The sequence below is a fragment of the Macaca nemestrina genome, chromosome 1 (genome assembly GCF_043159975.1).
Source record: "Macaca nemestrina isolate mMacNem1 chromosome 1, mMacNem.hap1, whole genome shotgun sequence".
Taxonomy (NCBI): Eukaryota; Metazoa; Chordata; class Mammalia; order Primates; family Cercopithecidae; genus Macaca; species Macaca nemestrina.
In genome coordinates, this window is record NC_092125.1 from 181,855,135 (window position 1) to 181,881,936 (window position 26,802).

A 26,802-nucleotide genomic window follows, 5' to 3' on the forward strand; every position below is an offset into this window, starting at 1 on the left:
CGTAGTTGAAAATCATATCTTGACTTTCAAGAATTTACAGAATTTAACTGTGTAACCTAATTAAATTTTCTCATATATACAGAAATAGAAAACTAAATTTTTTTCTGTATGTCTTTGTGGTAGGAATACTTTTAACAAAATTACAGTAGAAGCCAGTGGGAAAGACAGTTTGAACAGCATGTGCACAATTACTCGGACTATTATATTATTAGTATGTGATAAAGCATTTTTATACTTGTTACTGCATTTTCATGAAAACTCAGTAAGTAGTTGGGCAAGTGAAGAGAAAAAGAATACAGTTCAGTATCTTGCTCAAGGTCATGATTTACTTAAAGGAAAAACTAAAACTAGAATCAAGATTTTCTGACCCTTTGAGTAACACATTTCACTTTACCACAGAGCCCAATATAGTACCAAAAGCTTTACAGACAGTGATTCATACCTATATTAGGTTCTAAACCGATAAGGAATCTACATTTCATTTTGGGGAAAGCAAAAAGATTTATCATGAGAGCAGGTAAGTTTGGTGTCCAAGAGAAAAAGTAGTGCCCTTAAATTTTGGGATGATTGTACTCTTCAGTAATCTCAAATGAAAGAGTTAATTTTACTATATTTTCTGTTTTTATCTTCCTGCTATTAAATTAATTACAATTTCATGTTTAGTGGACATATGTGAGAATAAGTTTATGATTATATTTTCAAATTATTGTAGCCTTAGAGGTAAGATTTTCTGGTGTATTTATACCTTTTTTTTTTTCTTCTAACCATTAAATTTTTTTAAAAGGGTGAAGCCACTTCATTATATATCCTGGCTGGTTGGACATGAAGGCAAAGGCAGCATTCTTTCTTTCCTTAGGAAAAAGCAAGTATTCAATTAATAAGTATTTTCAGTATAGCAATCTCTGAAAAATAATAGACAATAAGTATTATATAATGCATTCTTTTACTTTAGCTGCCAGGAAGCCTAGAATAAGATTTAATGCTTAGTTATAGTCATTTTAATAACTTATATTATTTTAATATCCATATTATATTTGTGTATTTCCTTGTAAGCTACCTTTTAGCCCATTGTTGGAAGTTATTTGTACACAAAATTTTAAAAAATCATAAATGAAAGTAATAGATTCCAGAATTACGTAAAAGAATTAGCTCTAATCAATAATTTATATTTGACTGAATGGTAAAAAAATCAGTTATTTAAATGCTATGGATCTCCAGGTTTTCCCAACCCCAAAGCTGGACTTTAATGAAAACTTCATTGGGTAGGTAAATCATAATTAATAGGTGGGACTGCAAATGGTATATGCAGCCATGTTAGCAGAATGTTTCCTGAGCATTAAAGCACCTGTTTAAGTCACCTGTAGCCCAATAATAGAAATATAATTTTATAATCAAGACTAATACATTAAAGTAATTCCTTGTTTGATTTTTCTATAAATGAAATAGTATGAGAATGGAAGGATAGATGAGAAATTTAAATAAATATTTTTAAGACACTTGTGTGTACTAGAACATTCAAAGAGAACTAAGAGGGCAGAGTTAACTATAAAATAATAAACTAATGATACTGGGTTCATATGTACCTTACACAATATATGTTATATGCTTTGAGCTGTGCACAACGTTTCTACCTGACTGAGCTTTATTAGAATTTCAGACTCTATTCTGGTGTCCTCTCTTTGTAATTTTTCAGAATTAATCTAGTCAGAGAAAGGTATAGTCTCATTTCTTGTTCCTTAGACAACCTATGTAGGTTAGCTAACAGCCTTAAAGAACTCACTTGACATTCGATGTAAGTATGTATTAGAAGTGTCTTAAGGCCTCTCCTAGGAGTCAGGTTCAAAAATGGTGAGGCTGGGCGCGGTGGCTCTCGCCTGTAATTCCAGCACTTGGGAGGCTGAGGTGGAGGATTGCTTGAGCCCAGGAGTTTGAGACCAGCCTGGGCAACATTGTAAGACACTGTCTTTATTTTAAAAAAAAAAAAAAAAAAAAAAAAAAAAAAGGTAAGCAAAATGCTTTCCAGCAGCCATCATTTTAATACTTTGTGCTGTTCTCTTCAAAAGGAATGGTTTTCGTTTAATAAAGCTGTTAATGTTTTACTATGTTGCCGTATCTGTTCGTATTTGCATTAAACAAAGACTGTTATTTCCTTCTGGTGATTCCTAAATGTATCACAATTCCTTGGGAGGCCTTGTGCTTTTAAAATTTGCACTTTTAGATTTACTGTTGGAAAGTATATGTTTACATCAAAGGCTGAGGTTTCTAAATTTTACATAGAAAGCCTCTATATTTTGTTAATTTGAATGTCTGTAGACGCCAATCCAGGAACATTGATTGGGTTAATTTTTTCCCCACCTGTAGATGCTGGGCTCTTGCACTGTTTGGTGGAAATGGTGAGACGGGATTTGAGCAAAATTCTACTTATTCAGTGTTCAGCATTTCTATTACATTGACTGATGAGGGTTATGAACATTTTTATGAGGTAAATAATTCAAATTGACTTGTTTTTTCCTTTTACCTAGGTATCCTTTTATGCAAAAGACTAATTTGGATGTTTTGTTTTCAGGTTGCTTACACTGTCTTTCAGTATTTAAAAATGCTGCAGAAGCTAGGCCCAGAAAAAAGGTAATAAACACTTCTTGGAATGAGGCCACGAGCCAGTCCTGGTATATTTGAGGCTTCAGGCTGCCAGTAGACATGCTTTAGTCTTGCCTTGATGGTTTTTCAGGCATTTTCTGCTCTGTTTCCTTTATTGTCTCCATATCCTTATCCCTCTACATGTGAGTGTACACTAAGACTTTATACATATGTGGCCAGTCCCTTTATTTTCATGCTTCTCTTTTATTGTTGATGCTTCTATTGAGAAATTTTTAAACTTTTATTCTAGGTTCAGGGGTATATGTGCAGATTTTTTATATAGGTAAACTGTGTCACGGTGGTTTGTTGTACAGATTATTTTGTCACCCAGGTACTAATAGTTATCTTTTCTAGTCCTCTCTCTCCTCCCGCCCTTCTCCCTCAAGTAGGCAGAAATTTTAATGTATCTTCTAATTATAATTTTCTCCTTCACAGAATTTTTGAAGAGATTCGGAAAATTGAGGATAATGAATTTCATTACCAAGAACAGGTACTGGAAGTCAAATTCTTTTTGCATGTTATCTGTGACTGAGTTGAAACTGGTGTCGACATTGTTCCTCTTTTTGAAAGTGTCAGTGGAGTTTTAATTCTGCCATTCTGTGTCATGTGAGTCTCTAGATGTCCTTGAAGCTAGCTGAAAATTAACTATTAGGTTTGTGAGTATTTATATTGAATAAGATAAGGCAGTGAGAGGATTAAGCAGATGACACAGATCATGTTGTGTGGTAATCATTTATCTACATAGTCATCCATCTATCCCTTCAATAAACATTCATGGAGACTTGTTATGGTATTTAATATTTTGGGAATTCAAATATTGTGAAGACATTCTATAAGGTAATTTATATTTACCATGTAGAATGTTAGAAACATTGTGCTTTGGAATTCAGGGGAAGGAGAGCATTTTCCTTGATTGAAATAGGCTCACAGGCTGGGGACTGTGGCTCCTGCCTGTAATCCAGGCATTTTGGGAGGTCAAGCAGGCAGGTTGCTTGAGCCCAGGAGTCTAGTAAAGGACTGGGCAGTGTGGTGTTTTGGGAAGCGTATTGGATGTGTTATGAGGTCAGAGTTCTGATGTCTACTTTGCCTGTCGTTTACTCACTGTGTGACCTTAGGCAAGCCATCTAGCCATCTAGTCAGGAAAAATCCGACTGTGTTTCCTCATTGTAAAACATGGGACTGGAACTACTTGGTATCTGAAGGATCTGTCAGTTTTAAGAGTCTGTGTATCTGGGTGCTCGGTAAATACTTGAATTGACTGTGTTCCTCTGGAAAAATATTTCCATTTCATGTATCAGTGAACTGGTGGTCATTCTTTCAGTTTTAAATTGAAATAATGTTTTTGTGAATATACCTTTTTATCTCAAGACTTTTATCTGACACTCACATTTTAATTATTTTGAAATTTAAATTAGAGACAGAGTCTTGCTATGTTGCCCAGGCTTGCCTTGAACCGGGCTTAAGCTGTCCTCCCGCATTGGCCTCCCAAAGTGCTAGGATCACAGGCATGAGCCACCTTGCCTGGCTAACACATTTTTTTTTTTTGAGACAGTCTCGCTCTGTTATCCAGGCAGGAGTGTGAGTGTGGTGGCACAATCTTGGCTCACTGCAACCTCCACTTCCTGGGTTCAAGGGATTCTCCTGCCTCAGCCTCCCGAATAGCTGGGACTATAGGCATGAGCCACTGTGCCCGGCCCAACACACCTTGATTTCTACATTTGCCTTCCAGGGGATATTTGTCACTGTCTGGAGACATTTTGGTTGTCACAACTCAGGGTGGGGTGTGGGGTGCCCCTGGGATCCAGTGAAGCCAGGGATGCTGCTAAATGTCCTGCATTGATTTGATTCATGCTTTTTACAAATAGTTTTTAGATGATAGTGCTGTAGTGATAGGTCACCTGCCTTTATTGCTCACATAGTCATGTGGGGCACTTGACTGGTAAACAGGCATTCATAGTTCAGTGTGGTAATTGCTGTCATTAAGAGGCTGTGATAATGACTAGAACCTAATGGGTTATAGGGCTCAGAATGATGCATGAGGGGTATGAGTTTAAGCTCCCTAAGGGAGTAGCTATGGCTATATTTTCTTAGAGTTTTTTTTTTTTTTTTTTTTTTTGGAGATAGGGTCTCACTCTGTTGCCCACGCTGGAGTACAGTGGCACGATCTCGGTTCACTGCAGCCTCAACCTCCTGGGCTCAAGCAACCCTCCCACCTCAGCTCCCAAAGGAGCTGGCACTACAGGTGCACACCACCACACCCAGCTTATTTTTGCATTTTTTGTAGAGACAGGGTTTTGCCATGTTGCCCAGGCTGGTCTCAAGTAATCCAACCACCTCTGCCTCCCAAATGCTAGGATTACAGGCGTGAGCCACTGTGTACAGCCTACTGAGCATCAGATTCTTAAGCTGCAATTATATCTCGTTTTGTCTGTTCAGAAGCTTTTGGTTTCATTGTTAATAAGAAAGGGAGAAAGTATTTGTATCTTGTGGTAAATCAAATATAATAATGGAGAAGTTCTGGTGTGAAATAATTGACCTCTTTACAGACAGATCCAGTTGAGTATGTGGAAAACATGTGTGAGAACATGCAGCTGTACCCACTGCAGGACATTCTCACTGGAGATCAGCTTCTTTTTGAATACAAGCCAGAAGTAAGTAGGTTTATATGTCTAAAACTTACTTTTAGGGGAAGAGGAGGGTGAGAAAGTACGGAGACGTATTTAAGAACCATGGGAACGAAGAAAACTTAGTTATATTTAGTCAGGATTTTTGTTTAAACAGAATTATCAATAGTTTTGTGAATAATTTCTCATGTTTCTTTTACATAATTAAGTTTTAATATAAGAGGAGAAAATCAAAATCAGTACTTGTTAGGTACTATTTTAATAATTTTCAAATGTTGAAACATCTACTGAAATAGTTGAAGTGATTCCTAAGAATTATGTGGTTTCCCTGTAAAAAGTACTTAGTTGTTTAGCTCACCTTTTAATTCAGTTGCAGAGTCGGGACAATTAAATTTTTAATCATTTTGAAAATATTTATAAGAAAACTTAAAGGTTCCCTGAATTAGAAACATATGACTCAGGGATAATGTTACATGCCAGTGAATTGTTGGTCGGGGTCATTCCTTCACTAGTGGAGAATAAGTCATTTTGTTTCATACAGGATAGCAGGCATCAACCAGAGGTGACTTTGCCTTCCAGGGGATATTTGTCACTGTCTGGAGACATTTTGGTTGTCACAACTCAGGGCGGGGCGTGGGGTGCTCCTGGGATCCAGTGCGTAGAAGCCAGGGATGCTGCTAAATGTCCTATAGTGCAGAAGTCAGGATCCTAAAATAGTTATCTGACCCAAGATGTTAGTAGTGCTGAGACTGAGAAATTACAACATAGGACATTCCTTGAGAAATTTTAGCATAGACATTCCTAAACTATTAATTTTAAAGAGGACAGGGAAAGGTAAAGGAGGAAGGAACAACCATACATTCTTGCCATGTCACTAGGATGGTTGTGCCCGGTAGGGGCTGGTTGTGTTTTTTTCTGAACCACCATTTGTTGTTTTTTGCTTAAATAAATGGTGTTTAAGTAGTAGTTAGGTTTCCCAACCAAGCCACAAAATTCTGTTTAGTCCTTATTGTAGCTGGAGGATTATTGAAGGAGGCCCTACCTTGGCAGCGTTTTACTGATTCCTGGATATGAAGTGATATAAAAGATAGCTGTTAGGAGCATAGTCCTTGGTAGCATGTACAAATTGAGTTAGAACTCCACTTTTGCCACTTCTAGCTGTGTATTATTCTGTACAAGTTACATAATCTTTAACCGAGCAAATTACTTAACCATCACCCTCTGAAGCTGACTCTTATTTTGTGTAAATCAGTCTGTCTTAGGATTGTTTTTAGGAATAAATGAAATGTGTGTTAAATACTTCCTGGCTCACAGTGGAAGCTTAGTAGTAAAGGATAGCTGTTTTTACTGCTAATGCTGTTAATATGTAGGATTTAAGATAAACACTGCTTAAAGCATTATCAAGAACATACTTGATATTTGCCAACTATACCTCAATAAAGTAGGAAAAAAGGTTCTGAAACACTGATGAGACTTTGTAAATGAGGGTGTTCATGAACTGTAGGTATTTTTATGAGCATAGATCTTGGAGGTACCTAACAATGTGATTTTTGCCTTTTTAACAGAGATGTATTAGGTTGAAATTGTGTATATCTCTTTCCCCTCTTCCCACTTCACTAGGTCATTGCTGAAGCCTTAAATCAGCTAGTTCCTCAAAAAGCAAATCTTGTTTTACTGTCTGGTGCTAATGAGGGAAAATGTGACCTCAAGGAGAAATGGTTTGGAACTCAGTATAGTATAGAAGGTAAAATATTTTAACAATTGTCTTACATTTAGGTATATTTAACTTACCTGGAAAGGTTTAATAATTTAATGGTTCTAGAGGGGGAAAAAGTATAATTTTTTTAAAAGTTCACTTTGAAATGAAAATTACTTATACTACTGCACAGGAAGTTATTTTCTGCTATGTTTATGTTTACTAACTAGTGAAAAAATTCTGTTATCTTGGTATTTTAGGGGCAGAGTTTTGAATTAGTTTTTGAAAAATGCTTCTCAAATGTCAGTGTGCATTTTTGTCACCTGGAGATATTACTAAAATACAGATTATGATTCAGAGGGTCTGGGTAGGGCCTGAGATTCTGCATTTCTCTTTTTCTTTCTTTTTCTTTTCTTTTCTTTCTTTTTTTTTTTTTTGAGACGGAGTTTTGCTCTTGTCCAGGCTGGAGTGCAATGGCACCATCTTGGCTCACTGCAACTTCTTCTGCCTCCTGGGTTCAAGCAGTTCTCTTGCCCCTGCCTCCTGAGTAGCTGGGATTACAGGCATACACCACCACGCCTGGCTAATTTTGTATTTTTAGTAGAAACCTGTCTGGGGTTTCACCATGTTGGTCAGCCTGGTCTCGAACTCCTGACCTTAGGTGATCCACCCACCTCAGCCTCCCAAAGTGTTGAGATTACAATTGTGAGCTACCGTGCTCTGCCAGATTCTGCATTTCTGACAATCTCCCAGGTGATGCCAGTGCTGCTGGGACCACACTTTTGAGTAGCACGATTCTAGAATGCCTGGATATGTGTCAGTCACAGTTTTCCTGAGAAAGGAGAATTGATTTGTAGGCCAGCTGATAACTAGTTTATTATTAAGAGAATGTTGAACATTGCATTGTTTATTGGGTCAGTTTATTTTTCTCCTTTACAGATATTGAAAACTCTTGGGCTGAACTGTGGAGTAGTAATTTTGAATTAAATCCAGATCTTCATCTTCCAGCTGAAAACAAGTACATAGGTCAGTAAAATAGCAATTTTTATACATAATCCATCCATGTGCTAATAGGCACCTGTATAGCACATTATATTTTACAACATATCATAGGAATTTATATTTGAGATTCCCAGTAACATTCTGAGGTTGGCATTACTATTTTCTTACTTTTCCAAATGAGAAAACGGGGGGTCAAAAAAGCAAAGTGACTGGTACAAGACTGTTCAGTTGGTGAATGAGAAACCAGGACTTAAACACAGATCTTGGGACTCTGAAGTTTATGCTTTATCCTGTATAGTGTAGCTGATTCTTCCTTACCAGTCTCCTTAGGGATTGCCATTATCTTTCCAGATTGTTCTATTGCTTTTCAAACTGCAGGTGGCAGCCCATTAGAAGGTTGTGAAGTCAATGTAATAGATTGTAAGGTCAATGTAATGAGCCATGAAAGCATTAAAAAATCAGTTAGAATAGAAAATAGCAAAATGTTTCATTGCATGTAGAAAGAATGTTATTTTAAGAACTTTTGTTTCAGATGTCTGCCTATCTGTCTACTAGCTTGCAGTGGAAAACATATTTCTAAGTGAGTTGCAGAAAAAAATAATTGAAAGCTACCAATCCTAGGTCCAAGGTTTTAGAGTTGCTTATAACTGTAATTTACTCAGAACACTGTATTTCCTAGCCATTCATTACATGTCTAAATGTATACCCAAAATAATTGAAAACAGGTACTCAGACAAATACATGGACCTTCGTGTTCACACAGCACTGTTCACAATACTCAAAAGATGGAAACAGCCCAAATGTCCATCAGTGGATGAATGTATAAACAAATTGTGATGTATACATACTTTAGAATATTACTCATAAAAAATGTAGTACTGATATATGCTATAATGGGGAAGAACCTTGCAAACATCAAGCTAGACACAAAAGGTCAGAGATAAGTCCATTTATATGAAATGTTCAGAAAAGATAAATCCGTAGAGACAGAACATAGATTGATGATTGATAGGGGCTGAGGTGAGTGGGTAATGAGGAGCAATCCCTTAAGGAGTAGGGGATTTCCTTTTGGGGTGATGAAAATGATTTGGAACTAGCTAGAAGTGGTAGTTGCACAACATTGTGAATGCTTCTGAATTGTTCACTTTAAAATAACTAAGTTTATGTTATGTGAATTTGCCTTCCATTAGGAAAAAAAAGCCTTTTAAAAAAAGTATTAGCCAAGTCCTGTGGCTCATACCTGTAATCCCAGCACTTTGGGAGGCCAAGGCGGGCACATCACCTGAGGTCAGGAGTTCGAGACCAGCCTGAGGAACATGGAGAAACTTCGTCTGCACTAAAAAATACAAAATTAGCTGGGCATGGTGGCGCATGTCTGTAATCCCAGCTACTTGGGAGGCTGAGGCAGGAGAATCACTTGAACCCAGGAGGCCGAGGTTGCAGTGAGCTGAGATCACACCACTGCACTCCAGCCTGGGCAACAAGAGTGAAACTCCATCACGCACACACACACACACAAACACACACAAAGTATTTTCTATGTTAGACATTTCAGTTTCACATCTTGAACTGTAAATAATCTAAACAACCCAGTTAGTTTATTATTTCAGTTTTTTGAGTTAGGGTTTCACTCTCTTGCCCAGGTTGGAGTGCAATGGCATGATCATGGCTCACTGCAGCCTTGACCTGCTGAACTCAAGCAGTCCTCCTGTGTCAGCCTCCTGAGTAGCTGGGATTACATGTGTGCACCACAATGCCCAGCTAATTTTTAATTTGTTTCTAGAGATGTGGTCTCTCTATGTTGCCCAGGCTGGTCTCAAACTCCTGGCTTCAAGTGATCCTCCTGCTTCAGCCTTGTAAAGTGTTGGGATTACAGGCATGAGCTACCATGCCTACCAAATCCAGCTCTTTTACATAAATATAGCAAGTACTCAAATTTTAAAAATTAGCTGTTTTTCATCTGTGTGTTGATGAAACTGTCGTTTTAATTAACCAAAAGGAAGAGTTTGACTTGTTTGAGCAGAACAATTTTGTAACTTTTCAGATGTATAGCATAAGCTTGGTAAAAGGCATTCTCATGAATTAATGGATTGTTTCATAAATTGGTTTATGAAACTATCCTGACTAAAGGCTCCTCTCTCAGTTAAAATTGTCTTTAAGAAAGGGAATGAAGCAGAATGTGTAGCAATCAGAATCAGTTGTTGGGAAATTCCAGATCTTTAGAGTTTATTTACTTTAAGACCAACATAGTTTTCCCTTCAGTATTGGTCTACGAATTTAATATATTCTAGTATTTGAATTTGGCTTATTTTTGCCACACAGAAAAGTTACTTAGACTCCTGAAGCCAGATTACTGGGACTCCTGCTGAAATACTTGAGTGAATTATTATTATCTTCTTTTATTAGCCACGGACTTTACGTTGAAGGCTTTCGATTGCCCTGAAACAGAATACCCAGTTAAAATTGTGAATACTCCGCAAGGTTGCCTGTGGTATAAGAAAGACAACAAATTCAAAATCCCCAAAGGTAAAATGTTGCCCTCCTGTTACTTCCCTGCTGAATTCCAGTGTTCTCTTTAGATGCTCTGTTTGACATGTGATAATCTGCTTGCTATTTTGGTCTTCCTTTGTGGAGGAGGCTAGGGCTGGGTGCCTCTATCAGCCACCTTGAAGCCCTCTCACCCTCCCTAAAAGGAGTAAAATAAGTAAAACAAATATTTCTCCACTTGGCAGCAACTTGTTTCCCCTGTGTGTATCACCTCCTTCTCTTTCCCCCTTCGATTTGAAGACCTTTTCTAGGCTTATCCACCAGATTTACACTGTGCTCCTGTGCTGTCGCAGAAATCCTTGTGGACTCCAGTGTCCAGGAAGTGAACATTTAAGGCTAGAATGAAATTGTTTTTAGGTTTTTTTCTGTCAATTAAATGAAAGCAGAGCCAGGTATTTGGCCATCTTAAAGAATTGGTGTTATTTGAACATTGTTTTTAAAAAGAGGTAAGAATATACAAGGGAATTATTCAAAGACATAATAGATAGCCTAGTCCAGCATTACAAATGTGAAATCCCCACCAACTGCCTCCTTCTACCATTTTGTTTTCAGCATAAAGGAAGCATAGTATAGAGTTAAGTAGACTCTAAAGTTCTTATCTTTAATATTGTGGCCCTAACTGTGTTGCTTTTTACCGTTCTGTTCTCGAACATGGCATAAGGAACTTATTGAAGCCACATGGAATCATAGGCTGGGTGCTCTTGTATGTCCTTTAACCCATATCCCCAACCTCAAAACACAACTGTATTGTAGTTGTGTGGGATTCTTGAGTTTATTGGGAAGTTATTTTCATTATTTTTTTTGAATAACTTAGGAGTTTCTAAAAACCTCCTTAAATTCAGTTTCCTTGGAAAGCCTCTTAAATTTGTGTGAATGTTGGGGTTGTTCCCTTAATGTTCTTAACATCTGTGCTCTAAGAATTTTTCCTGACTGAAGCTATTAATAAATACGAGTATTTATAGGCCTCTCTGTGTATCTGCCCATGCGTCTGGTCTTCCCATAGATTAAAGAGTGCCTTCTGGAACTCGTTATTTGGAATGGTAAATACTACTTTTTGAAGACCCTTAAGAATAAAGATGTATTGAGGATTTAAGGATTAATAGTTTATTTCAGAATTAAAAATATCTATATTAGGGGAAAATAACAGATGTATAAAATATTTGAGACCCCTAACCTTTTCTATCTATGGTCTTTTTTCTTTCAGCATATATACGTTTCCATCTAATTTCACCCTTGATACAGAAATCTGCAGCAAAGTAAGCAAGTGTCTTTTTTCCGGAAAATATATTTTTTAGTTATTGAAAAACTATTTTGTTTGTTTCATTCTAAATCATTCTGTCATTTTCTCTATCCATATTTGAGCTATGTTGCTGATTTATGTATTTTTTTCTGTGCTCCAAACAAGTTATTTGTATTATTACCAAACATTAAAATGGAACTGTGGCTGTTGCATTACCAGCGCCCATTGGTGAAACATGCTGATAGTGTAGACTAGAGCAATTAGTTCCCAATTACTGGATGGGGAAAAGTCCCTAAAGATCAGTTTGGGTGAGTGTCCAGTCTATAATGAGACTGATGGATCTGTTGATTCTGTATTTATAGAATGCCAAGGAATGTGATTATTCTTGTTCTTAGCAAATCCCTTATATATTTATGTAGACAGCTTTCATTGTGGGAGGCCAGAGAGCCTAAAATGTATCTGAACAGAGGAAATACTTGGGAAATGTTGGTGCATTTCTTCTTTCTTTTCCTACTTAACTGTAAAATCCAAACTTAAAATGACAAGCAGCACTAGAATTTGTTAATATTCACTCTAAAAAATGCATTCCCATACCTCATATTTTTAATCAGTCAGAATGCCTAGGCTTGGAGGGTAGACAGAGCCTTCAGGCCAGTGCTGCTGATGCCTATTCCATTTACTTCATTGTACAATATAAATATTATCATTTTGTATGTGTACCTGATGTGAAAAAGATTGGGAAGCACTGCTGAAGGTAGGAATTCTATAATACACCTCTGAAACTGAATCCTGAGTAAGCTGTATTACCTTTGAACTCAGCATACAGTTTTACATTCTGGAGTAGAGAATTTATACTCTCTAAAAATGAAGCTGCTTACTCTAAATTGAAGCAAATCTATTTCCTGTGTCTTTCTTACCAATTAAAGATGCCATTTGCATTTTGTACTTCTTAGTGTGGTCCTCTTTGATATCTTTGTCAATATCCTTACGCATAACCTTGCGGAACCAGCTTATGAAGCAGATGTGGCACAGCTGGAGTATAAACTGGTAGCTGGAGAACATGGTTTAATTATTCGAGTGAAAGGATTTAACCACAAACTACCTGTAAGTACAAGTACTCTGTTTTCCTTAGAGAGAGCATTAAAATACCATATTTATATAGAGTTATGTGCATGGGATGCTGTACAGAGAAAGAAATGTTTATTAATGTGGATTATCTTGAATATTCTTGGCTGATGACAGCTATTCTGTGACTGACTATACATAAGAACAACATATGTTTTATTAATTACTGGCAGTGCATGGGATTATAGCCCATGCTTTAGGATTGATTTCACTTCCCTTTGCTGTCAGTTTCTCCACAACCAACACTGGCATTTAGGATTGGTTCTAGCTAAATTTTTTACCATACAGGAATAACCTTTTTTTTTTTTTTTTTTTTGAGACAGATACTCACTCTATCACCCAGACTGGAGTGCAGTGGTGTGATCTTGGCTCACTGCAACCTCTACCTCCCGGGTTCAATCAGTTCTCATGCCTCAGCTTCCTGAGTAGCTGGGACTACAGGCACGCGCCACCACACCCAGCTAATTTTTGTATTTTTAGTAGAGATAGGTTTCTCCATGTTGGCCAGGCTGGTCTCGAACTCCTGACCTCAAATGATCTGCCTGCCTCAGCCTCTGAAAGTGCTGGGATTATAGGCATGAGCCTCCATGCCGGCTGTGGAATAACAAATTTGACTGGTGTTTTGCCTGAAATAGAGTAGAACTCAAATGCTTGTGCCCTTACTTCCTCATCTTATGCTCCTTCTCATTGTTTCAAGTATGTGTGTCTTGTTTCCCTTCTAAGTTTATGAACCTTTTTGAAACAGGGTCTGTATCATGTCAGTTATTAATCTCTTAGTGAGGAATATGTTCCAGTATTGCTTCATCAAAAACTTCTTAAGAGGAGGGAAAAATAATGGGTTGTTAGCTAAGAGAGTTAGATTACTGAATACCAGGTAAAGTAATATAATATGCCCAATAATAAATTTTATATCTAGGTTTCTTGGGTAGAATATATATTATATTAAGATTTAGGGAAATAGGTTTATACAAGAAAATTTTTAGAGGAAAGGACCTGCCAGGAAGACCTGTGCTAGGTGGTAATAGCCTTCATCTTGGCAAAAACTCAAGAGAAGAGTGCAGCTGTCACCTTTTTATGCCTTTTCCCTTCTCCATCTCCCCATGGAGCAAAGATTGGTCTCAGAAGGAGACGCCATGGAATATTTTACTTTGTCAACCTTCTAAGTCCTAAATATAATGTAGCTTAAGTTTCAAGCAGATTAAAGCCTAATTCAGTGGTTGTCATTTGGAAAATATGTTTTAGAATTACCTGGAGAGCTTATTAAAAATACAAACTATGGAAAAGTATTTGATGTTCTTGAATTTGTGAGGCTTACTTAGCCTTGATATTAAAACCTAATATAGAACATATATGTATGTATGTATGTATAGAAAACTAAAGATCACTTTTATCTGCAGAATATAGATGTAAACTTTCTAAAAATTTGAAAATTAAATCCAGTTTAGCAAAAAGAATAATTTAAGTACCAGGAATGCTAGGGTTGTGGAATATTAGGAAATTGATGATCATAAGTCACCATAACACAAGTCAAAGGAGAACCACTGTATGAATATAGTGATAAATGGTGATAAATCATTTGATAAATTTGAGTTGGCATTCCTAATAAATAGGAATGGAAGGAAGTTAAGTATAAAAACCTCGGCCTGGTGCTGTGGCTCACGCCTGTAATCCCAGTGCTTTGGGAGGCTGAGGCGGGTGGATCACGAAGTCAGGAGATTGAGATCCTAACACAGTGAAACCCTATCTCTACTAAAAATACTAAAAATTTGCCGGGCGTGATGGCAGGCGCCTGTAGTCTCAGCTACTTGGGAGGCTGAGGCAGGAGAATGGTGTGACCCTGGGAGGCGGAGCTTGTAGTGAGCCGAGATCGCGCCACTGCACCCCAGCCTGGTCAATAGAGCGAGACTCCATCTCAAAAAAAGAAAACCTCAAAGAACTTATCAGCAGATATTACATTAACTGATAAAATGATGAACACTGACATCAGGAACAAGCCAAGAATAAGCCACAATCATCTCTATTATTCTGTTATTGTTTTAGAGGTTCTGGCTATTACAGTAAGATGAAAAAATGAAATAAAAACTTTTTTTTGGAAAAAATATTTTTCCTTGCAGATGATATGATTATATTCTTAGAAAACCTCATATACCACTAAAATTAAAAAAAAAAAAGTAGGTGTGATATGGCTGGTCAAAAGACTAGTATATCAGAATCAATGACTTTTTTTCCCCCGTAGTAGCAGTAACCACTTAGAAATGGAAGCCAGGCACAGTGGGATGTGCCTGTGGTCCCAGCTCCTCCGGAGTTTGAGGCAAGAGAAATACTTGAGTTTGAGGATACTTAGCTACGATCGTGCCACTAGCCTGTGCGATATAGTGAGGTTCTGTCTCTGAAGAAAAGAAACAAACAAATGGATGGAAACAATCTTATTTATTTACAATATTGAGGAAAAACAAATAAAATGGCTAAGAATAAACAGGAAAAGTATAGGACCTATCTAAGGACACACTACAAATCTTATTGAGAATACCCATGAAATGATAAAAAAAAAAAAGGAAGAATTGTTCCCAATTTGACAATTATTTAGGATTTTGGACCCTTAAGATTCTTTAAGGCCAGGAGGCTGAGGCAGGAGGATCACTTGAGGCCAGGAGTTTGAGACCAGCCTGGCAACATAGGAAGACCTCGTCTGTACAAAAGCAACAAAATTAGCCGGGCATGGTGGCGCCTGCCTGTAGTCCCAGCTACTCAGGAGGCTGAGGTGGGAGTATTGCTAGAGCCCAGGCATTCGAGGATACAATGAATTACGGTCGATAGTACCACTGCACTCCAGCCTGGGTGACTGGAGTGATATCCTGTCTCCAGGTTAACACCCAAACAAACAAAAGGTCATTAGTAATTTTCTTGTGTCCCCCCCACAATGCCTAGTACCATGCTCGATACCCTGGTAAAAACTAAAGAGAAACATTTCCTTCCCTGATACATAGTGGATTTCCATGCTTCTTAAAGTGCTTCCTTCTTTTTCTTTTAGCTACTGTTTCAGCTCATTATTGACTACTTAGCTGAGTTCAATTCCACACCAGCTGTCTTTACAATGATAACTGAGCAGTTGAAGAAGACCTACTTTAACATCCTCATCAAGCCTGAGACTTTGGCCAAGTGGGTATAAATGAGATGAGCTTATATTTTGAGGACCTGAAAGTATTAGTCTTCCTATTAGGTGTGGGGGATAAGGCTGTAGTTTCAGTGCTAATTTTCAGCCATGTTTGAATTGTGCTGTAGTTTAGGAAACCAGTCCATAATGTTAGAGTATATCTAACCCCAGCTTATGTAGCTAGCTGTGAATGGGACTGAAAGCAGCCTACTGTACTTAGAGACTAAAAGTAAAGAAGGCTGTTTTCACTAATCATTATACCTAAATAATAGTTAAAGAAGTGCTAGTTTTGGGCTGGGCATGGTAGCTTATACCTGTAATCCCAGCACTTTGGGAGGCTGAGGTGGGAGGATCACAAGCCTCGAAGTTCAAGACTAGCCTGGGCAATATAGCAAGATTTCATCTCTACCAAAAATTTAAAAATTAGTTGGGTGTGGTGGCACATGCCTGTAGTCCCAGCTACTTGGCAGACTGAGGTGGGAGGATTGCTTGAGCCCAGGAGGTTGAGGCTGCAGTGAACCATGATCATGCCACCGCACACCAGCCTGCATGACAGAGATAGACCCTGTCTCATAAAAAAACAAACAAAAAACCAACCAGAAGAAGTGCTGGCTTTATTGTAGCCCCGAATTATTTACTGGTGATTTTAGCATGTTGGTGATTAGTAGCAGAGTTAAATTGCTAAACATGTCACTTATCTAGCAATCTTAACTATCCAGAATTCAGCCAAGGTTCCAGAAGAGAGCAGAAAGGCAGCTACACAGTCTGTATGCTAATACTTAAACCCTCTGCTCATAGGCAATGCCCTTGGGCCTTCAGTTAGAGCCTGTTTTTACTACTTGAGTCCAGGGCTAATTGTAGCCTGTAGGATACTTTTGTGTGAATCAGAAAAAAGTATCCCTTTGGGGTACCCTCTATTAGCAGGTAGAGCCTTTGTGGGAAGGAGAGGAAAGTCCTCTGAACAGACATACCCCTTTGTGCACATGACTGGCTAGCCCCTGCTTGACCTTGTTGCCCAGGGCATCTATAAATAGTGAACAGCACAACTTTATGTAAAGGTTCTGCTTTTGACACAGCTATAATGAACCCATCAGTTTCCAGAATTAGAAAGAAGGGGTCAGGAGTCAGTCATGTAATAACTGATATTCTGAACACAGAAAGTTACAAAAGCTATTAACCAGATATATGTTAGAAAGGACATGGACACAGGGAAGGGAACATCACACACTGGGGCCTGTTGGGCGGTGGGGGGCTGGAGGAGGGATAGCGTTAGGAGAAATACCTAATGTAAATGACGAGTTGATGGGTGCAGCAAAACTAACATGGCACATGTATACCTATGTAACAAACATCACGTTGTGCACATGTACCCTAGAATTTAAAGTATAATAATAAAAAAAGGAGAGTTATCTGCAACCATTGATATGATAATGAATAGCCCTGCCAATAACTCATGAATACTACTTGATTTATTTATAAAAATACATTAAACACAACCTTCTATTTTATTAAAATTCAACTCCTGAAATTTACTTTATAAAAGATAGAATAATAATAAACCTGTTTGTTGAATATTCTAGATCTAAGAAATTTTATATAAATTCATTAATTCTATCCAAAATGGTTACCTCTCATGAATTACTTCCCTTATTTTACAAATGAAGAAATTGAGTCATAGATGTTAGTAGATTTGTCAAATTCAAACAGCTTATTTGGGGTGGGGTTGTGGAGACGGGGGATGAAGCTAATCTGATTCTGGGCCAGAGCCATTACCTATATTATATTGTCACTGCAGTAATATCCCAAATGATGGCCTCTAGTGATTAATAAAATGTTAGTGAGATTTCAAACCAAAATAGTAATAATTTTAAATCAGTGTACAACTAAGTAAACTTGACTCATCTGGCAGCTTTACTTTTATGTGAAATATTTTACCCTGCAACTGAGACAGGTAAGTGCATTTTTGTACTGCCAAGTAAATTTGTTTAAAAGTTTGTGTATGTGATTTTCAGTACTTTTTTGGGGATTCTGATACTGTTTTCCCATTTTATATTGTGATAAAAATGCTCTCTCTTTAGAAACACATCCTTTATAGAAACTTGACCAAATATTTCTTTATTCTGAAGATTCATTTCTAATAACAAAACTTTGAGTATTTTTTTTTCTGCCCTCTGTACAGAGATGTGCGGCTTTTAATCCTGGAATATGCCCGTTGGTCTATGATTGACAAGTACCAGGCTTTGATGGATGGCCTTTCCCTTGAGTCTCTGCTGAGCTTCGTCAAAGAATTCAAATCCCAGCTCTTTGTGGAGGGCCTGGTACAAGGAAATGTCACAAGCACAGTGAGTGTGAGGCTCTGTAGGCCAGGTCTGAATGCAGTTGTGAACTCTGGAGTTGCACTAGTTCTTGCCTAAAGGGGAAACTGTAGTTTTGGCAGGCCAGCATTATCATATTCTGTTTAGGAGGGAACCTGACCCCTCTGATGCTGGGCAGCTTTCTTCTTAAGACTGCTGGGCTGGGAATGGTGGCTCACGCCTGTAATTTCAGCATTTTGGGAGGCCAAGGCAGGAGCATTACTTAATGTCAGGATTTTGACACCAGTCCAGGCAACATAGTGAAGTCTCATCCCTACAAAAAATGAAAAATTAGCCAGGCATGGTGGCACATGCCTGTAGTTTCCACTACTTGGGAGGCTGAGGTGGAAGGATCATTTGAGCCCAGGAGTTTGGGGCTACAGCACGCTATGATTGCACCACGGTATTCCAGCCTGAGCAACAGAGTAAGACCCTGTCTCAAAAGAAAAAGAAAGAGAGAGAGAGAGAGAGAGAGAAATAGATTACTGGTAATAGACTGAGTGAAATGAGTTTGGCATGTCTATACTGTTAGTTACCTTTGTTGAAGATTGTGGAAACCATAAACAGTTTAGTACAGAGGCTAAAATGGGAGGAAGGAAATGGTGAGGGATATGTATCCATACGTACACACATACATACATACATAGCCAGAACAAGTATGTCAAGCCTGTTTGTGAAGCTAAGGTGCTAGGGCTTTATTCTGTAGCAATGGAGAACCATTGAAGGATTTAAGAAGATTTGTGGTTAAGAAATATCCAGAGAGACAAGTTATGAAGCTGTTTTAAAGTACAGATATGATTTCACTCATGTGAGTTATCTAAAGTAGTCAAACTCATAGAAGCAGAAAATATAATGGTGGTTTCCAGTGGTTGGTGGTTGGGGAGAAGAGGGAGGAGGCGAGTTATTTTATGGTTACAGAATTTTGGTTTTGCAAGATGAAAACGTTCTGAAAATCTGATCTACTGCATAACAGTGTGAATATAGTTAACATTATTGAACTGTACTCCCCCCAACACCTTTTTTCTTTTTTGAGACAGAGTCTCGCTCTGTTGCCCAGGCTGGAGTGCAGTGGTGCCATCTCAGCTGACTGTAACCTCCGCCTCCCAGGTTCACGCCATTCTCCTGCCTCAGCCTCCCAAGTAGCTGGGACTACAGGCATCTGCCACCACACCCAGCTAATTTTTTGTATTTTTAGCAGAGACAGGGTTTCACCGTGTTAGCCAGGATGGTCTCGATCTCCTGACCTCGTGATCCGCCCGCCTCAGCCTCCCAAAGTGCTGGGATTACAGGCGTGAGGTGGCAATGCGCACCTGTAATCTCAGCTACTTGGGAGGCTGAGGTGGGAGGATTGCTTGAGACCAGGAAATGGAGGCTACAGTGAGCTGAGATCATGCCACTGTACTCCAGCCTGGGCAACAAAGCAAGACCCTGGTTTTTTTTTTTTTTTTTTTTAAAGAAGTGCTTAAGAACTAGAAGATGACGGAGATTCACTCAGTGGGGTTGAGAGAGAAGGGAGTCTAGATGCCCAAATTTCTTTCTTGAAGCAGTGGGTTGGTGGAGAAGGAACAGTAATAAGAGTGGGAGCATATGAGGAGTTAGTTCTGATGCATATTGAGTTGGAAATGTCTGTGGGGCCTTGTACCTAAGGCTTTTTCCTCAGTCAGATGCTTGTTCAAGATTCTCTCCCTAAACTGTTTGGCTATTAACCATCCTCCTCCATGGCTTCCCAGTTTCTCAGGGCTGGCCCTTTGATTGGAATATATAAATGGTCACTCTTGAAATTGTGGCTGCTATCCTCCCCTTTCTATCTTCATTCTTCAACCCCAAAACCAGCCTTAGTTTCTGTCTTGGCCACCAAAAGAATTTTAAGTCTCAGTCCACAAAGGGAAGAGAAGAAATAGCTGCCTGTTTTTCCGAGCACCGTTGGAGTACCAGGCAAGGGCTTTTGGCACAGAGTCCTTAGTACCATGAATTTCCCCCAGTGGAAATCACTTTAGAGAAGAGCTCGTCCCTCCACTTATTCCTTATTTTATAGATAAGAAAACAGACTTCTTAAGAGGGGAAGAAGATATATTCACTCAGTATTAAATGTTACTTTCTTTGCTTTATCCAGGTTCTATGTCAATGGGCCCAGGATTCTGAAACATAGTCCATGTTGTCATAAAGGCCACAGCCTAGTTGGGTAAACTAACACTGAACAATTAAGTTTGATCCAGTTGGGAATCTGTATATGGGTGAACAGATTGCCAAGAGAGCCAGAACAGTTAAGAGCCACTTAGTGTTCCACAAACACAATAAATCTTGAATCAGTCAATGAATAACTTGTCCAGCATTTAGGTCACCAAATATATCTGCTTTCCTAAAGCTGTGCAGGGCTCCCCAAGCAATTGGAACATTGATACTAGTTGATTCTGGGTGAAATGAATGTCTAGAGAGCTTAATGTAGTTATTCTCTTTTGCGTCTTAGGAATCTATGGATTTCCTGAAATATGTTGTTGAGTAAGTATTTGAATTTTCTCTTTGGGGTTATGTGTTCTTACCAGCGAGAGGGCATGGAGCCACAACTCAGTTAATTGTTACTAAACACCCAACTGAAACACTACTTGTGGTAGATTTTTTGAGGCTGGTGTACAAAGCAATTGAAAAGTTAGAAGGCCTAGTTTCTTACAGTTTTTGGGTGCCTCAGTGACCCATACTGATTCTCTTGCAGCAAACTAAACTTCAAGCCTCTGAAGCAGGAGATGCCTGTGCAGTTCCAGGTGGTAGAGCTTCCCAGTGGCCACCATCTATGCAAAGTGAAAGCTCTGAACAAGGGTGATGCCAACTCTGAAGTCACTGTGTACTACCAGGTCAGTTGGGGGTACTAAAGACTGGTGGAAGGTCCAGCACCTGGGGATAAGTGACCCAGTGACCTTCAAGGCCCTTTATAGTTACTTCTGTAGTTTTATGCTTGGGACCATTTGTCCTCTTGAAGCAACTACATTTAAAAATTGCTCCTGTTGGTAAAATGGGTCCTTTTGCAATCACAGTGAGGTATTGCTTCATTCATCACCTAAGTACTAATCTAGAGGACCAGAAACCGAGGTGTGGATGGAAATCCCTACGTGTGCCCCTAGTAGAACTCCAAGGAGCAGAAGGACATTTGTTAAGGGGCAGTTTTGAAAAGGAGACAGAAGTAAACATAGCCAAACAATTAAGACACAGCAAACAGAATGGCTACTGGAGTCATAAATGTTTAAAGCACCTGAGAGGAAGGATTTATCACCTCTGTTTTAGGGTGACGACTCCATGATCCAGAGCCCCTTACTACTTGAGGTCATACCAGCTGGGTCTCAAATTTATTCCTTTTGTCTTCAGATTCTGTGTTCTTTCCACACCATTCTATTGGGGTGGATGGTGCTTAACGTAAGGAAGCACTTGGCAATAATCACAGTTAGGCTATAGCCTGCTTTAACCTTGGTCCCACTCGCTTCTAGAACTATGGGGATCTTCCTTAAACCTTGCCTGTCTAGTCTGATTACTGACTTCCCAAATTCTGGAGCTCCTGTAGCTGCTGCTGTTACCTTGGGTTCCCTGCATCGGGAATTCACTTCTTTGTTAGGTCTTGAAGATCCCTGACTGGGCTTTGGGTGGGATGGCCTGATTATCATTTCTTTGTCTTGTATCTCTGGCCCTGGGCCTCAGCCTTATTCTGACATTATCCTGGTCTGGTTGTCAGGAGCAAATTCACTTGCCCAGTGTCATGATCATCTCGTTATTGAAGTTGTGTCTTGTCCTAGTCTTCTTAATGAGTAGTTTGATTTAGGAACAACAGCAATTTTGGAGCTAGGTTGGTAACATTTTTGTCCTTCCGTAGAGGCCCTGCTTCTCTCTGGAGCCTCTGTGGTTGTAGCATTCCAACCTGCAGCCTTTTCTAGGTTATGACTACCAGGTCCCAAACTCCACAAATGGTACGGCCTAGCCCTTCTTAACCTAGTCTACATTTTCAGTGCCTCTGACTGCCTACAACCCCAGGACAGGAGTACTCATTTTCGGCAGGATTTCACATTGTAAGACTATGTTATAGAAATGCTTTCCATCAGTCACCTCTTAGCACTAGCTTCTAATACAGACTGTTTCCTTTTGGAAACCATATCCTTTCTCAGCATTGGTTTTGTTGTGGTCTGTTTAGAGGGAAACAGAAAATCTCAATGCTGACTAATCAGGTCTTGCAAGGGCACATAGGCATTAGCTTCTTCCTCTGGTGAGTGGGAAGCAAATGAGTCTGTGTGAGAGGAACCTGCAAGATCCTGACTCTGGGATGCACTAGCAACATCCTTGTTTATTGGCCTCCTGTTCTTTCATTCTGAATGCATTATTTTGCCAGTCTTGGGCAGCTAGCATGTGGTCCCAAAGCATGGCTTCTTCCTCCGAAATATTTTTCTTATCAACTGATTTTGGTCCGTGTGTGTGGCACCAATTCTTGTGTGTGGCACTATTCATTTTCTTTCCTCCTGAGGAATAGATCCAGATACATTTCAGGATTCCCCAGACATTTCCTGCTGTCTTCCTTAGGGCTTTGAGTTGCAAGTACTTAATTTTAGAATGTGTCCTCTGACAGGATCCGGCAGGTCAGGGATTATTAATCTCACTTTTGTTTGCACCTGCAATTCTATGCTAGTGCCGGGAGTACAAATGGTCAAGCTTGACTCCTGTCGTCATAGACCTTCAGTCTGGTGGGAAGGCAGATATGTAAACAACATCGAAGTATGATTAACTCTCTTGGGGGAGAGCATTGGTGGTGATACCTAAGTGGTTGCCTAGAATAGCTGGATTATTTAAAAGCCCTATAAACCATTGGATATTCAGTTGACCTGACAACCGTCTCTTCTCAGTCAGGTACCAGGAGTCTGAGAGAATACACTCTCATGGAGCTGCTTGTGGTAAGTGCACAGACACACTGAGGTTTCCAGCAGCCCCCGGCCCACTTTTCTGCCTGGGATAGGGACATGGGGAGGTCAGAGACCTGCGATTTGAAGGTGAGATGGTCATCTACTGTTCTCACCCAGTATAAGCATGGACAGGCACTAAGGGAGGCTGGACTTGGGAGGTATGTGAAACGCTCTGGGGAGAGAAATGGAGGTTTCTCTGCTGGGAGGAGTTGGGCTGATGGGCAGTATGTTGAATTACAGATGCACATGGAAGAACCTTGTTTTGACTTCCTTCGAACCAAGCAGACCCTTGGGTAAGTCTGCTGCAAGGCCACTGAGCTCAAGTAAGGGCCTAGGGCTAATTGCAGGCTGAAGTTCATCAAATATCCTTACTGAGCAGCCTGTTAGAGCTTCCTTCCATCTCACAGGGTGATACTTACTCATCCAAACTTTTGGAATTTGTACCTTGGACTATAATCAGGTTTTCCATGGGTCAAGTTTTAAGATAAGAAAAAAGGCTAGTGTGTGGTCCCCAATTCAGGAGAGGTATGGACACCTTAACATTTTTGGGTCGTTCCAGTAAGGATGGGCAGAAACTTTTCCCACTCCTATCTAGTGCCTCCAAGGCCAAGGCCCAGATGATCACCTGAGCTCATGTAACTTTTCTCTCTGGCTGTAGGTACCATGTCTACCCTACCTGTAGGAACACATCCGGGATTCTAGGATTTTCTGTCACTGTGGGGACTCAGGCAACCAAATACAAGTGAGTGAATAGATGAGTGTAACCTCCTATTATGGGCATGGAGAGTAGGGGCTACATGTGCTTCCTTAAACCTTAGGCACCCCTGACCAAGTAGGTTTGCTCTGTTTAGTCAGTGGAAGCTGGGAAGATGGGGGTTGTTATAGATGACCTGTTCCAGGACTGATCAGTAGTTCCAGTGGCCCTATAGGATTTGATTCAAGTCCTGTGGTCATTGTGTGGGGCTTGCCAGTTTCTTCTCTTGAGGCAGACCTAAGGACAAGAAGGGAAAGGATGCCTGATCTGACAGGCATGCTGTTAGTTTTCAGATTTGGAATGGTCAAACATGGTTGTGACTGCTTCATTATGAGGATACCTGGAAACTGGGCTGGAGGTGGGGTGAGGGGGAGGGTCCTGTTCTCTTTCTTTCCTCAACTTCAGGTGGAATACTGAGGCCTGGGAAAACACTTTAGCCTTTTTTCCTGGAAATGTGTCTTAGTCTTAATTCTTTCTTTTACCTTCTGCCTGAGATCAGGTTTCTGATGACTTAATTGAAGATGTTTTGTTTCAGTTCTGAAGTTGTTGATAAGAAGATAGAAGAGTTTCTTTCTAGCTTCGAGGAGAAGATCGAGAATCTCACTGAAGAGGCATTCAACACCCAGGTGACTGTGCCAGCCTGGTCTTTTGGCCTTTGGCCCACACAGGTTCCCAGATACAAGTCTTAACAGGGCTTCGCTGGCCAGTTTTTGAGCTTTGCAGCTCCACCTTCCTCTTACCATAGTGTCCCCCTAGCTTCATCCGTCCGTCTCATACTGGCATGTCCATCACAAGCCAGGCTGGACAGGGCCCGGTGTGTTCTGGGGGAAGTGGTATGTGGCCCCCCCTGAGCATCTTTCTTTTTGGTGGGAACAGGTCACAGCTCTCATCAAGCTGAAGGAGTGTGAGGATACCCACCTTGGGGAGGAGGTGGATAGGAACTGGAATGAAGTGGTGACACAGCAGTACCTCTTTGACCGCCTTGCCCACGAGGTAACATGGTTTTCAGAGTAAGACAGCTCAGACAAACTGGTGAAGGTTCCTGATTCTACAGGAATCACAGGTTCATGCACACCAGCATTGTGTGGAAGGAAACTCGAAACACTAGTCCTGGCCTGATTACTCGCTCACTTCTTGAGTTTTCAGACTGGCCTCTAGCACCTTAGTTGGCCACGTGAGCTGGGTGCTAATCCTTACCACACCACCACCAATTTCAATCAGAGCAGCTCTATTTTTATGCTATATATTGAGGTTTACAAGATTTTGTGGAGAAAATAGTTTTGCCATTTAAAGAAAACTGAGGACTCTTTGTCTTTATGGAGTTCATTATTCCAGGTGCCGGTCTTTTGACAACTTCTGTTCCAAAGTAGTAAAACCTGTGAAAAACAGATCTGGATCCTGTACCTCAGTGTGACTCTGGTTAATATGTAGCCCATGTGGTGAATTACCATAGGACATCATTGCTCTGTGATGGAAAGAGGCTTCATCTTAACGCAGTCTAGTTTTCTTAATAGAAGCAGGGTAGATTTCCTCAAGCCATGGTATGCAGCTACCATGTAACTGGGAGGTGACACTAAGGAGATGTGGGTGTTGGGCTCAGTGTCTGCTATTTAGCTGTAATTAGAGCATCTGCTAACCTCTCTTGCCATTGTAGATGATTGGTATAAAATGTGAAGGTATGCGAGAGCTTCATCATTGTTTTGGTCTGGAAGATGAGGGGTGACCTGAGAATAGGAAGAATAAAATGTCTTCAGATGCTAAGCAGGTCCAGGGACATCTGCCTGGGGGTTAGGTTTAAGAGCTAACTTTCTTCTTAAATTTCTTTCCTATCTTCCCTTCCCTTGTCAGATTGAAGCACTTAAGTCATTCTCAAAATCAGACCTGGTCAACTGGTTCAAGGCTCATAGAGGGCCAGGAAGTAAAATGCTCAGCGTTCATGTGAGTATGGTTAACTCCATCCATTCTAGGGTTGTCGTTTACTGAGTTTGGGTGGTTATCAGAAATCTTAAACCCCTAAATCTGGTCAGCAGAATTTTCACTTTTGTCTTTGACCTCTTTCAGGTTGTTGGATATGGGAAGTATGAACTGGAAGAGGATAGTACCTCTTCTGGTGAGGATTCCAATTCTTCTTGTGAAGTGATGCAGCTAACCTACCTGCCAACCTCTCCTCTGCTGGCAGATTGTATCATCCCCATTACTGATATCAGGGCTTTCACATCAACACTCAACCTTCTCCCCTACCATAAAATAGTCAAATAAACTGCAGTCGCGTTGGCCTGAAGCAATGTGTATTTTAAAATGTGTTTGTATTTTATGGAGTTATACTACTGCCTTAGGGCTTCCACTGAAGTTTTGCACTGGCATCATAGCATTTGATTTACTTTTTATCCTTTCTTTGTTGAGACTAATAAACCCAGAGTTACTGTAGGAGCTGGCAAAGGAAGATTAGCAGAGTGGGCCAAATGAGACCAGAAAGCTTACAGCAGCACTTTGAGAAGCCCTGGCCTGTGTCCTCTCAGACTGAGAATCCACTTCTTGAAAGGCCTTATGTAACCAGTATATTGAATAACTAAATGCTAGGTATTAGTGTTAGTACCTAAATGCTAGGTACTAACTCCTGTGTGGCTTTTTTTTTTTTGATGTATTTTTAAATAAAGATAGTTCTGTATTTCCCTTCAGAATGAGCCATTTGCTGCTGTGGCATTCATTTTATCATATCTATGTTGGTTCACTGTGGG

General features: G+C 39.8%; 1 protein-coding gene across 3 annotated transcripts in view; it reads left to right on the plus strand.

The window, feature by feature from the left end:
• LOC105495043 (nardilysin convertase) overlaps window positions 1–26,345 on the plus strand; it is a 98,325-nt gene extending 71,980 nt beyond the window's left edge. For all 3 annotated transcript variants that reach the window (XM_011764174.3, XM_011764175.3, XM_011764176.3), the window contains 21 exons: window positions 785–862; window positions 2,362–2,482; window positions 2,567–2,625; window positions 3,073–3,127; window positions 5,184–5,288; window positions 6,882–7,005; window positions 7,897–7,983; window positions 10,366–10,485; window positions 11,711–11,762; window positions 12,700–12,850; window positions 15,903–16,030; window positions 18,205–18,367; window positions 20,847–20,878; window positions 21,090–21,228; window positions 23,254–23,301; window positions 23,551–23,603; window positions 23,969–24,052; window positions 24,600–24,690; window positions 24,941–25,057; window positions 25,913–26,002; window positions 26,126–26,345. In XM_011764174.3, the coding sequence (XP_011762476.1) occupies window positions 785–862; window positions 2,362–2,482; window positions 2,567–2,625; window positions 3,073–3,127; window positions 5,184–5,288; window positions 6,882–7,005; window positions 7,897–7,983; window positions 10,366–10,485; window positions 11,711–11,762; window positions 12,700–12,850; window positions 15,903–16,030; window positions 18,205–18,367; window positions 20,847–20,878; window positions 21,090–21,228; window positions 23,254–23,301; window positions 23,551–23,603; window positions 23,969–24,052; window positions 24,600–24,690; window positions 24,941–25,057; window positions 25,913–26,002; window positions 26,126–26,323 (2,095 nt within the window). In that variant the 3' untranslated portion in view covers window positions 26,324–26,345. The remainder of the gene's footprint in view (window positions 1–784; window positions 863–2,361; window positions 2,483–2,566; window positions 2,626–3,072; window positions 3,128–5,183; window positions 5,289–6,881; window positions 7,006–7,896; window positions 7,984–10,365; window positions 10,486–11,710; window positions 11,763–12,699; window positions 12,851–15,902; window positions 16,031–18,204; window positions 18,368–20,846; window positions 20,879–21,089; window positions 21,229–23,253; window positions 23,302–23,550; window positions 23,604–23,968; window positions 24,053–24,599; window positions 24,691–24,940; window positions 25,058–25,912; window positions 26,003–26,125) is intronic.
• Window positions 26,346–26,802: the final 457 nt, after the last annotated feature.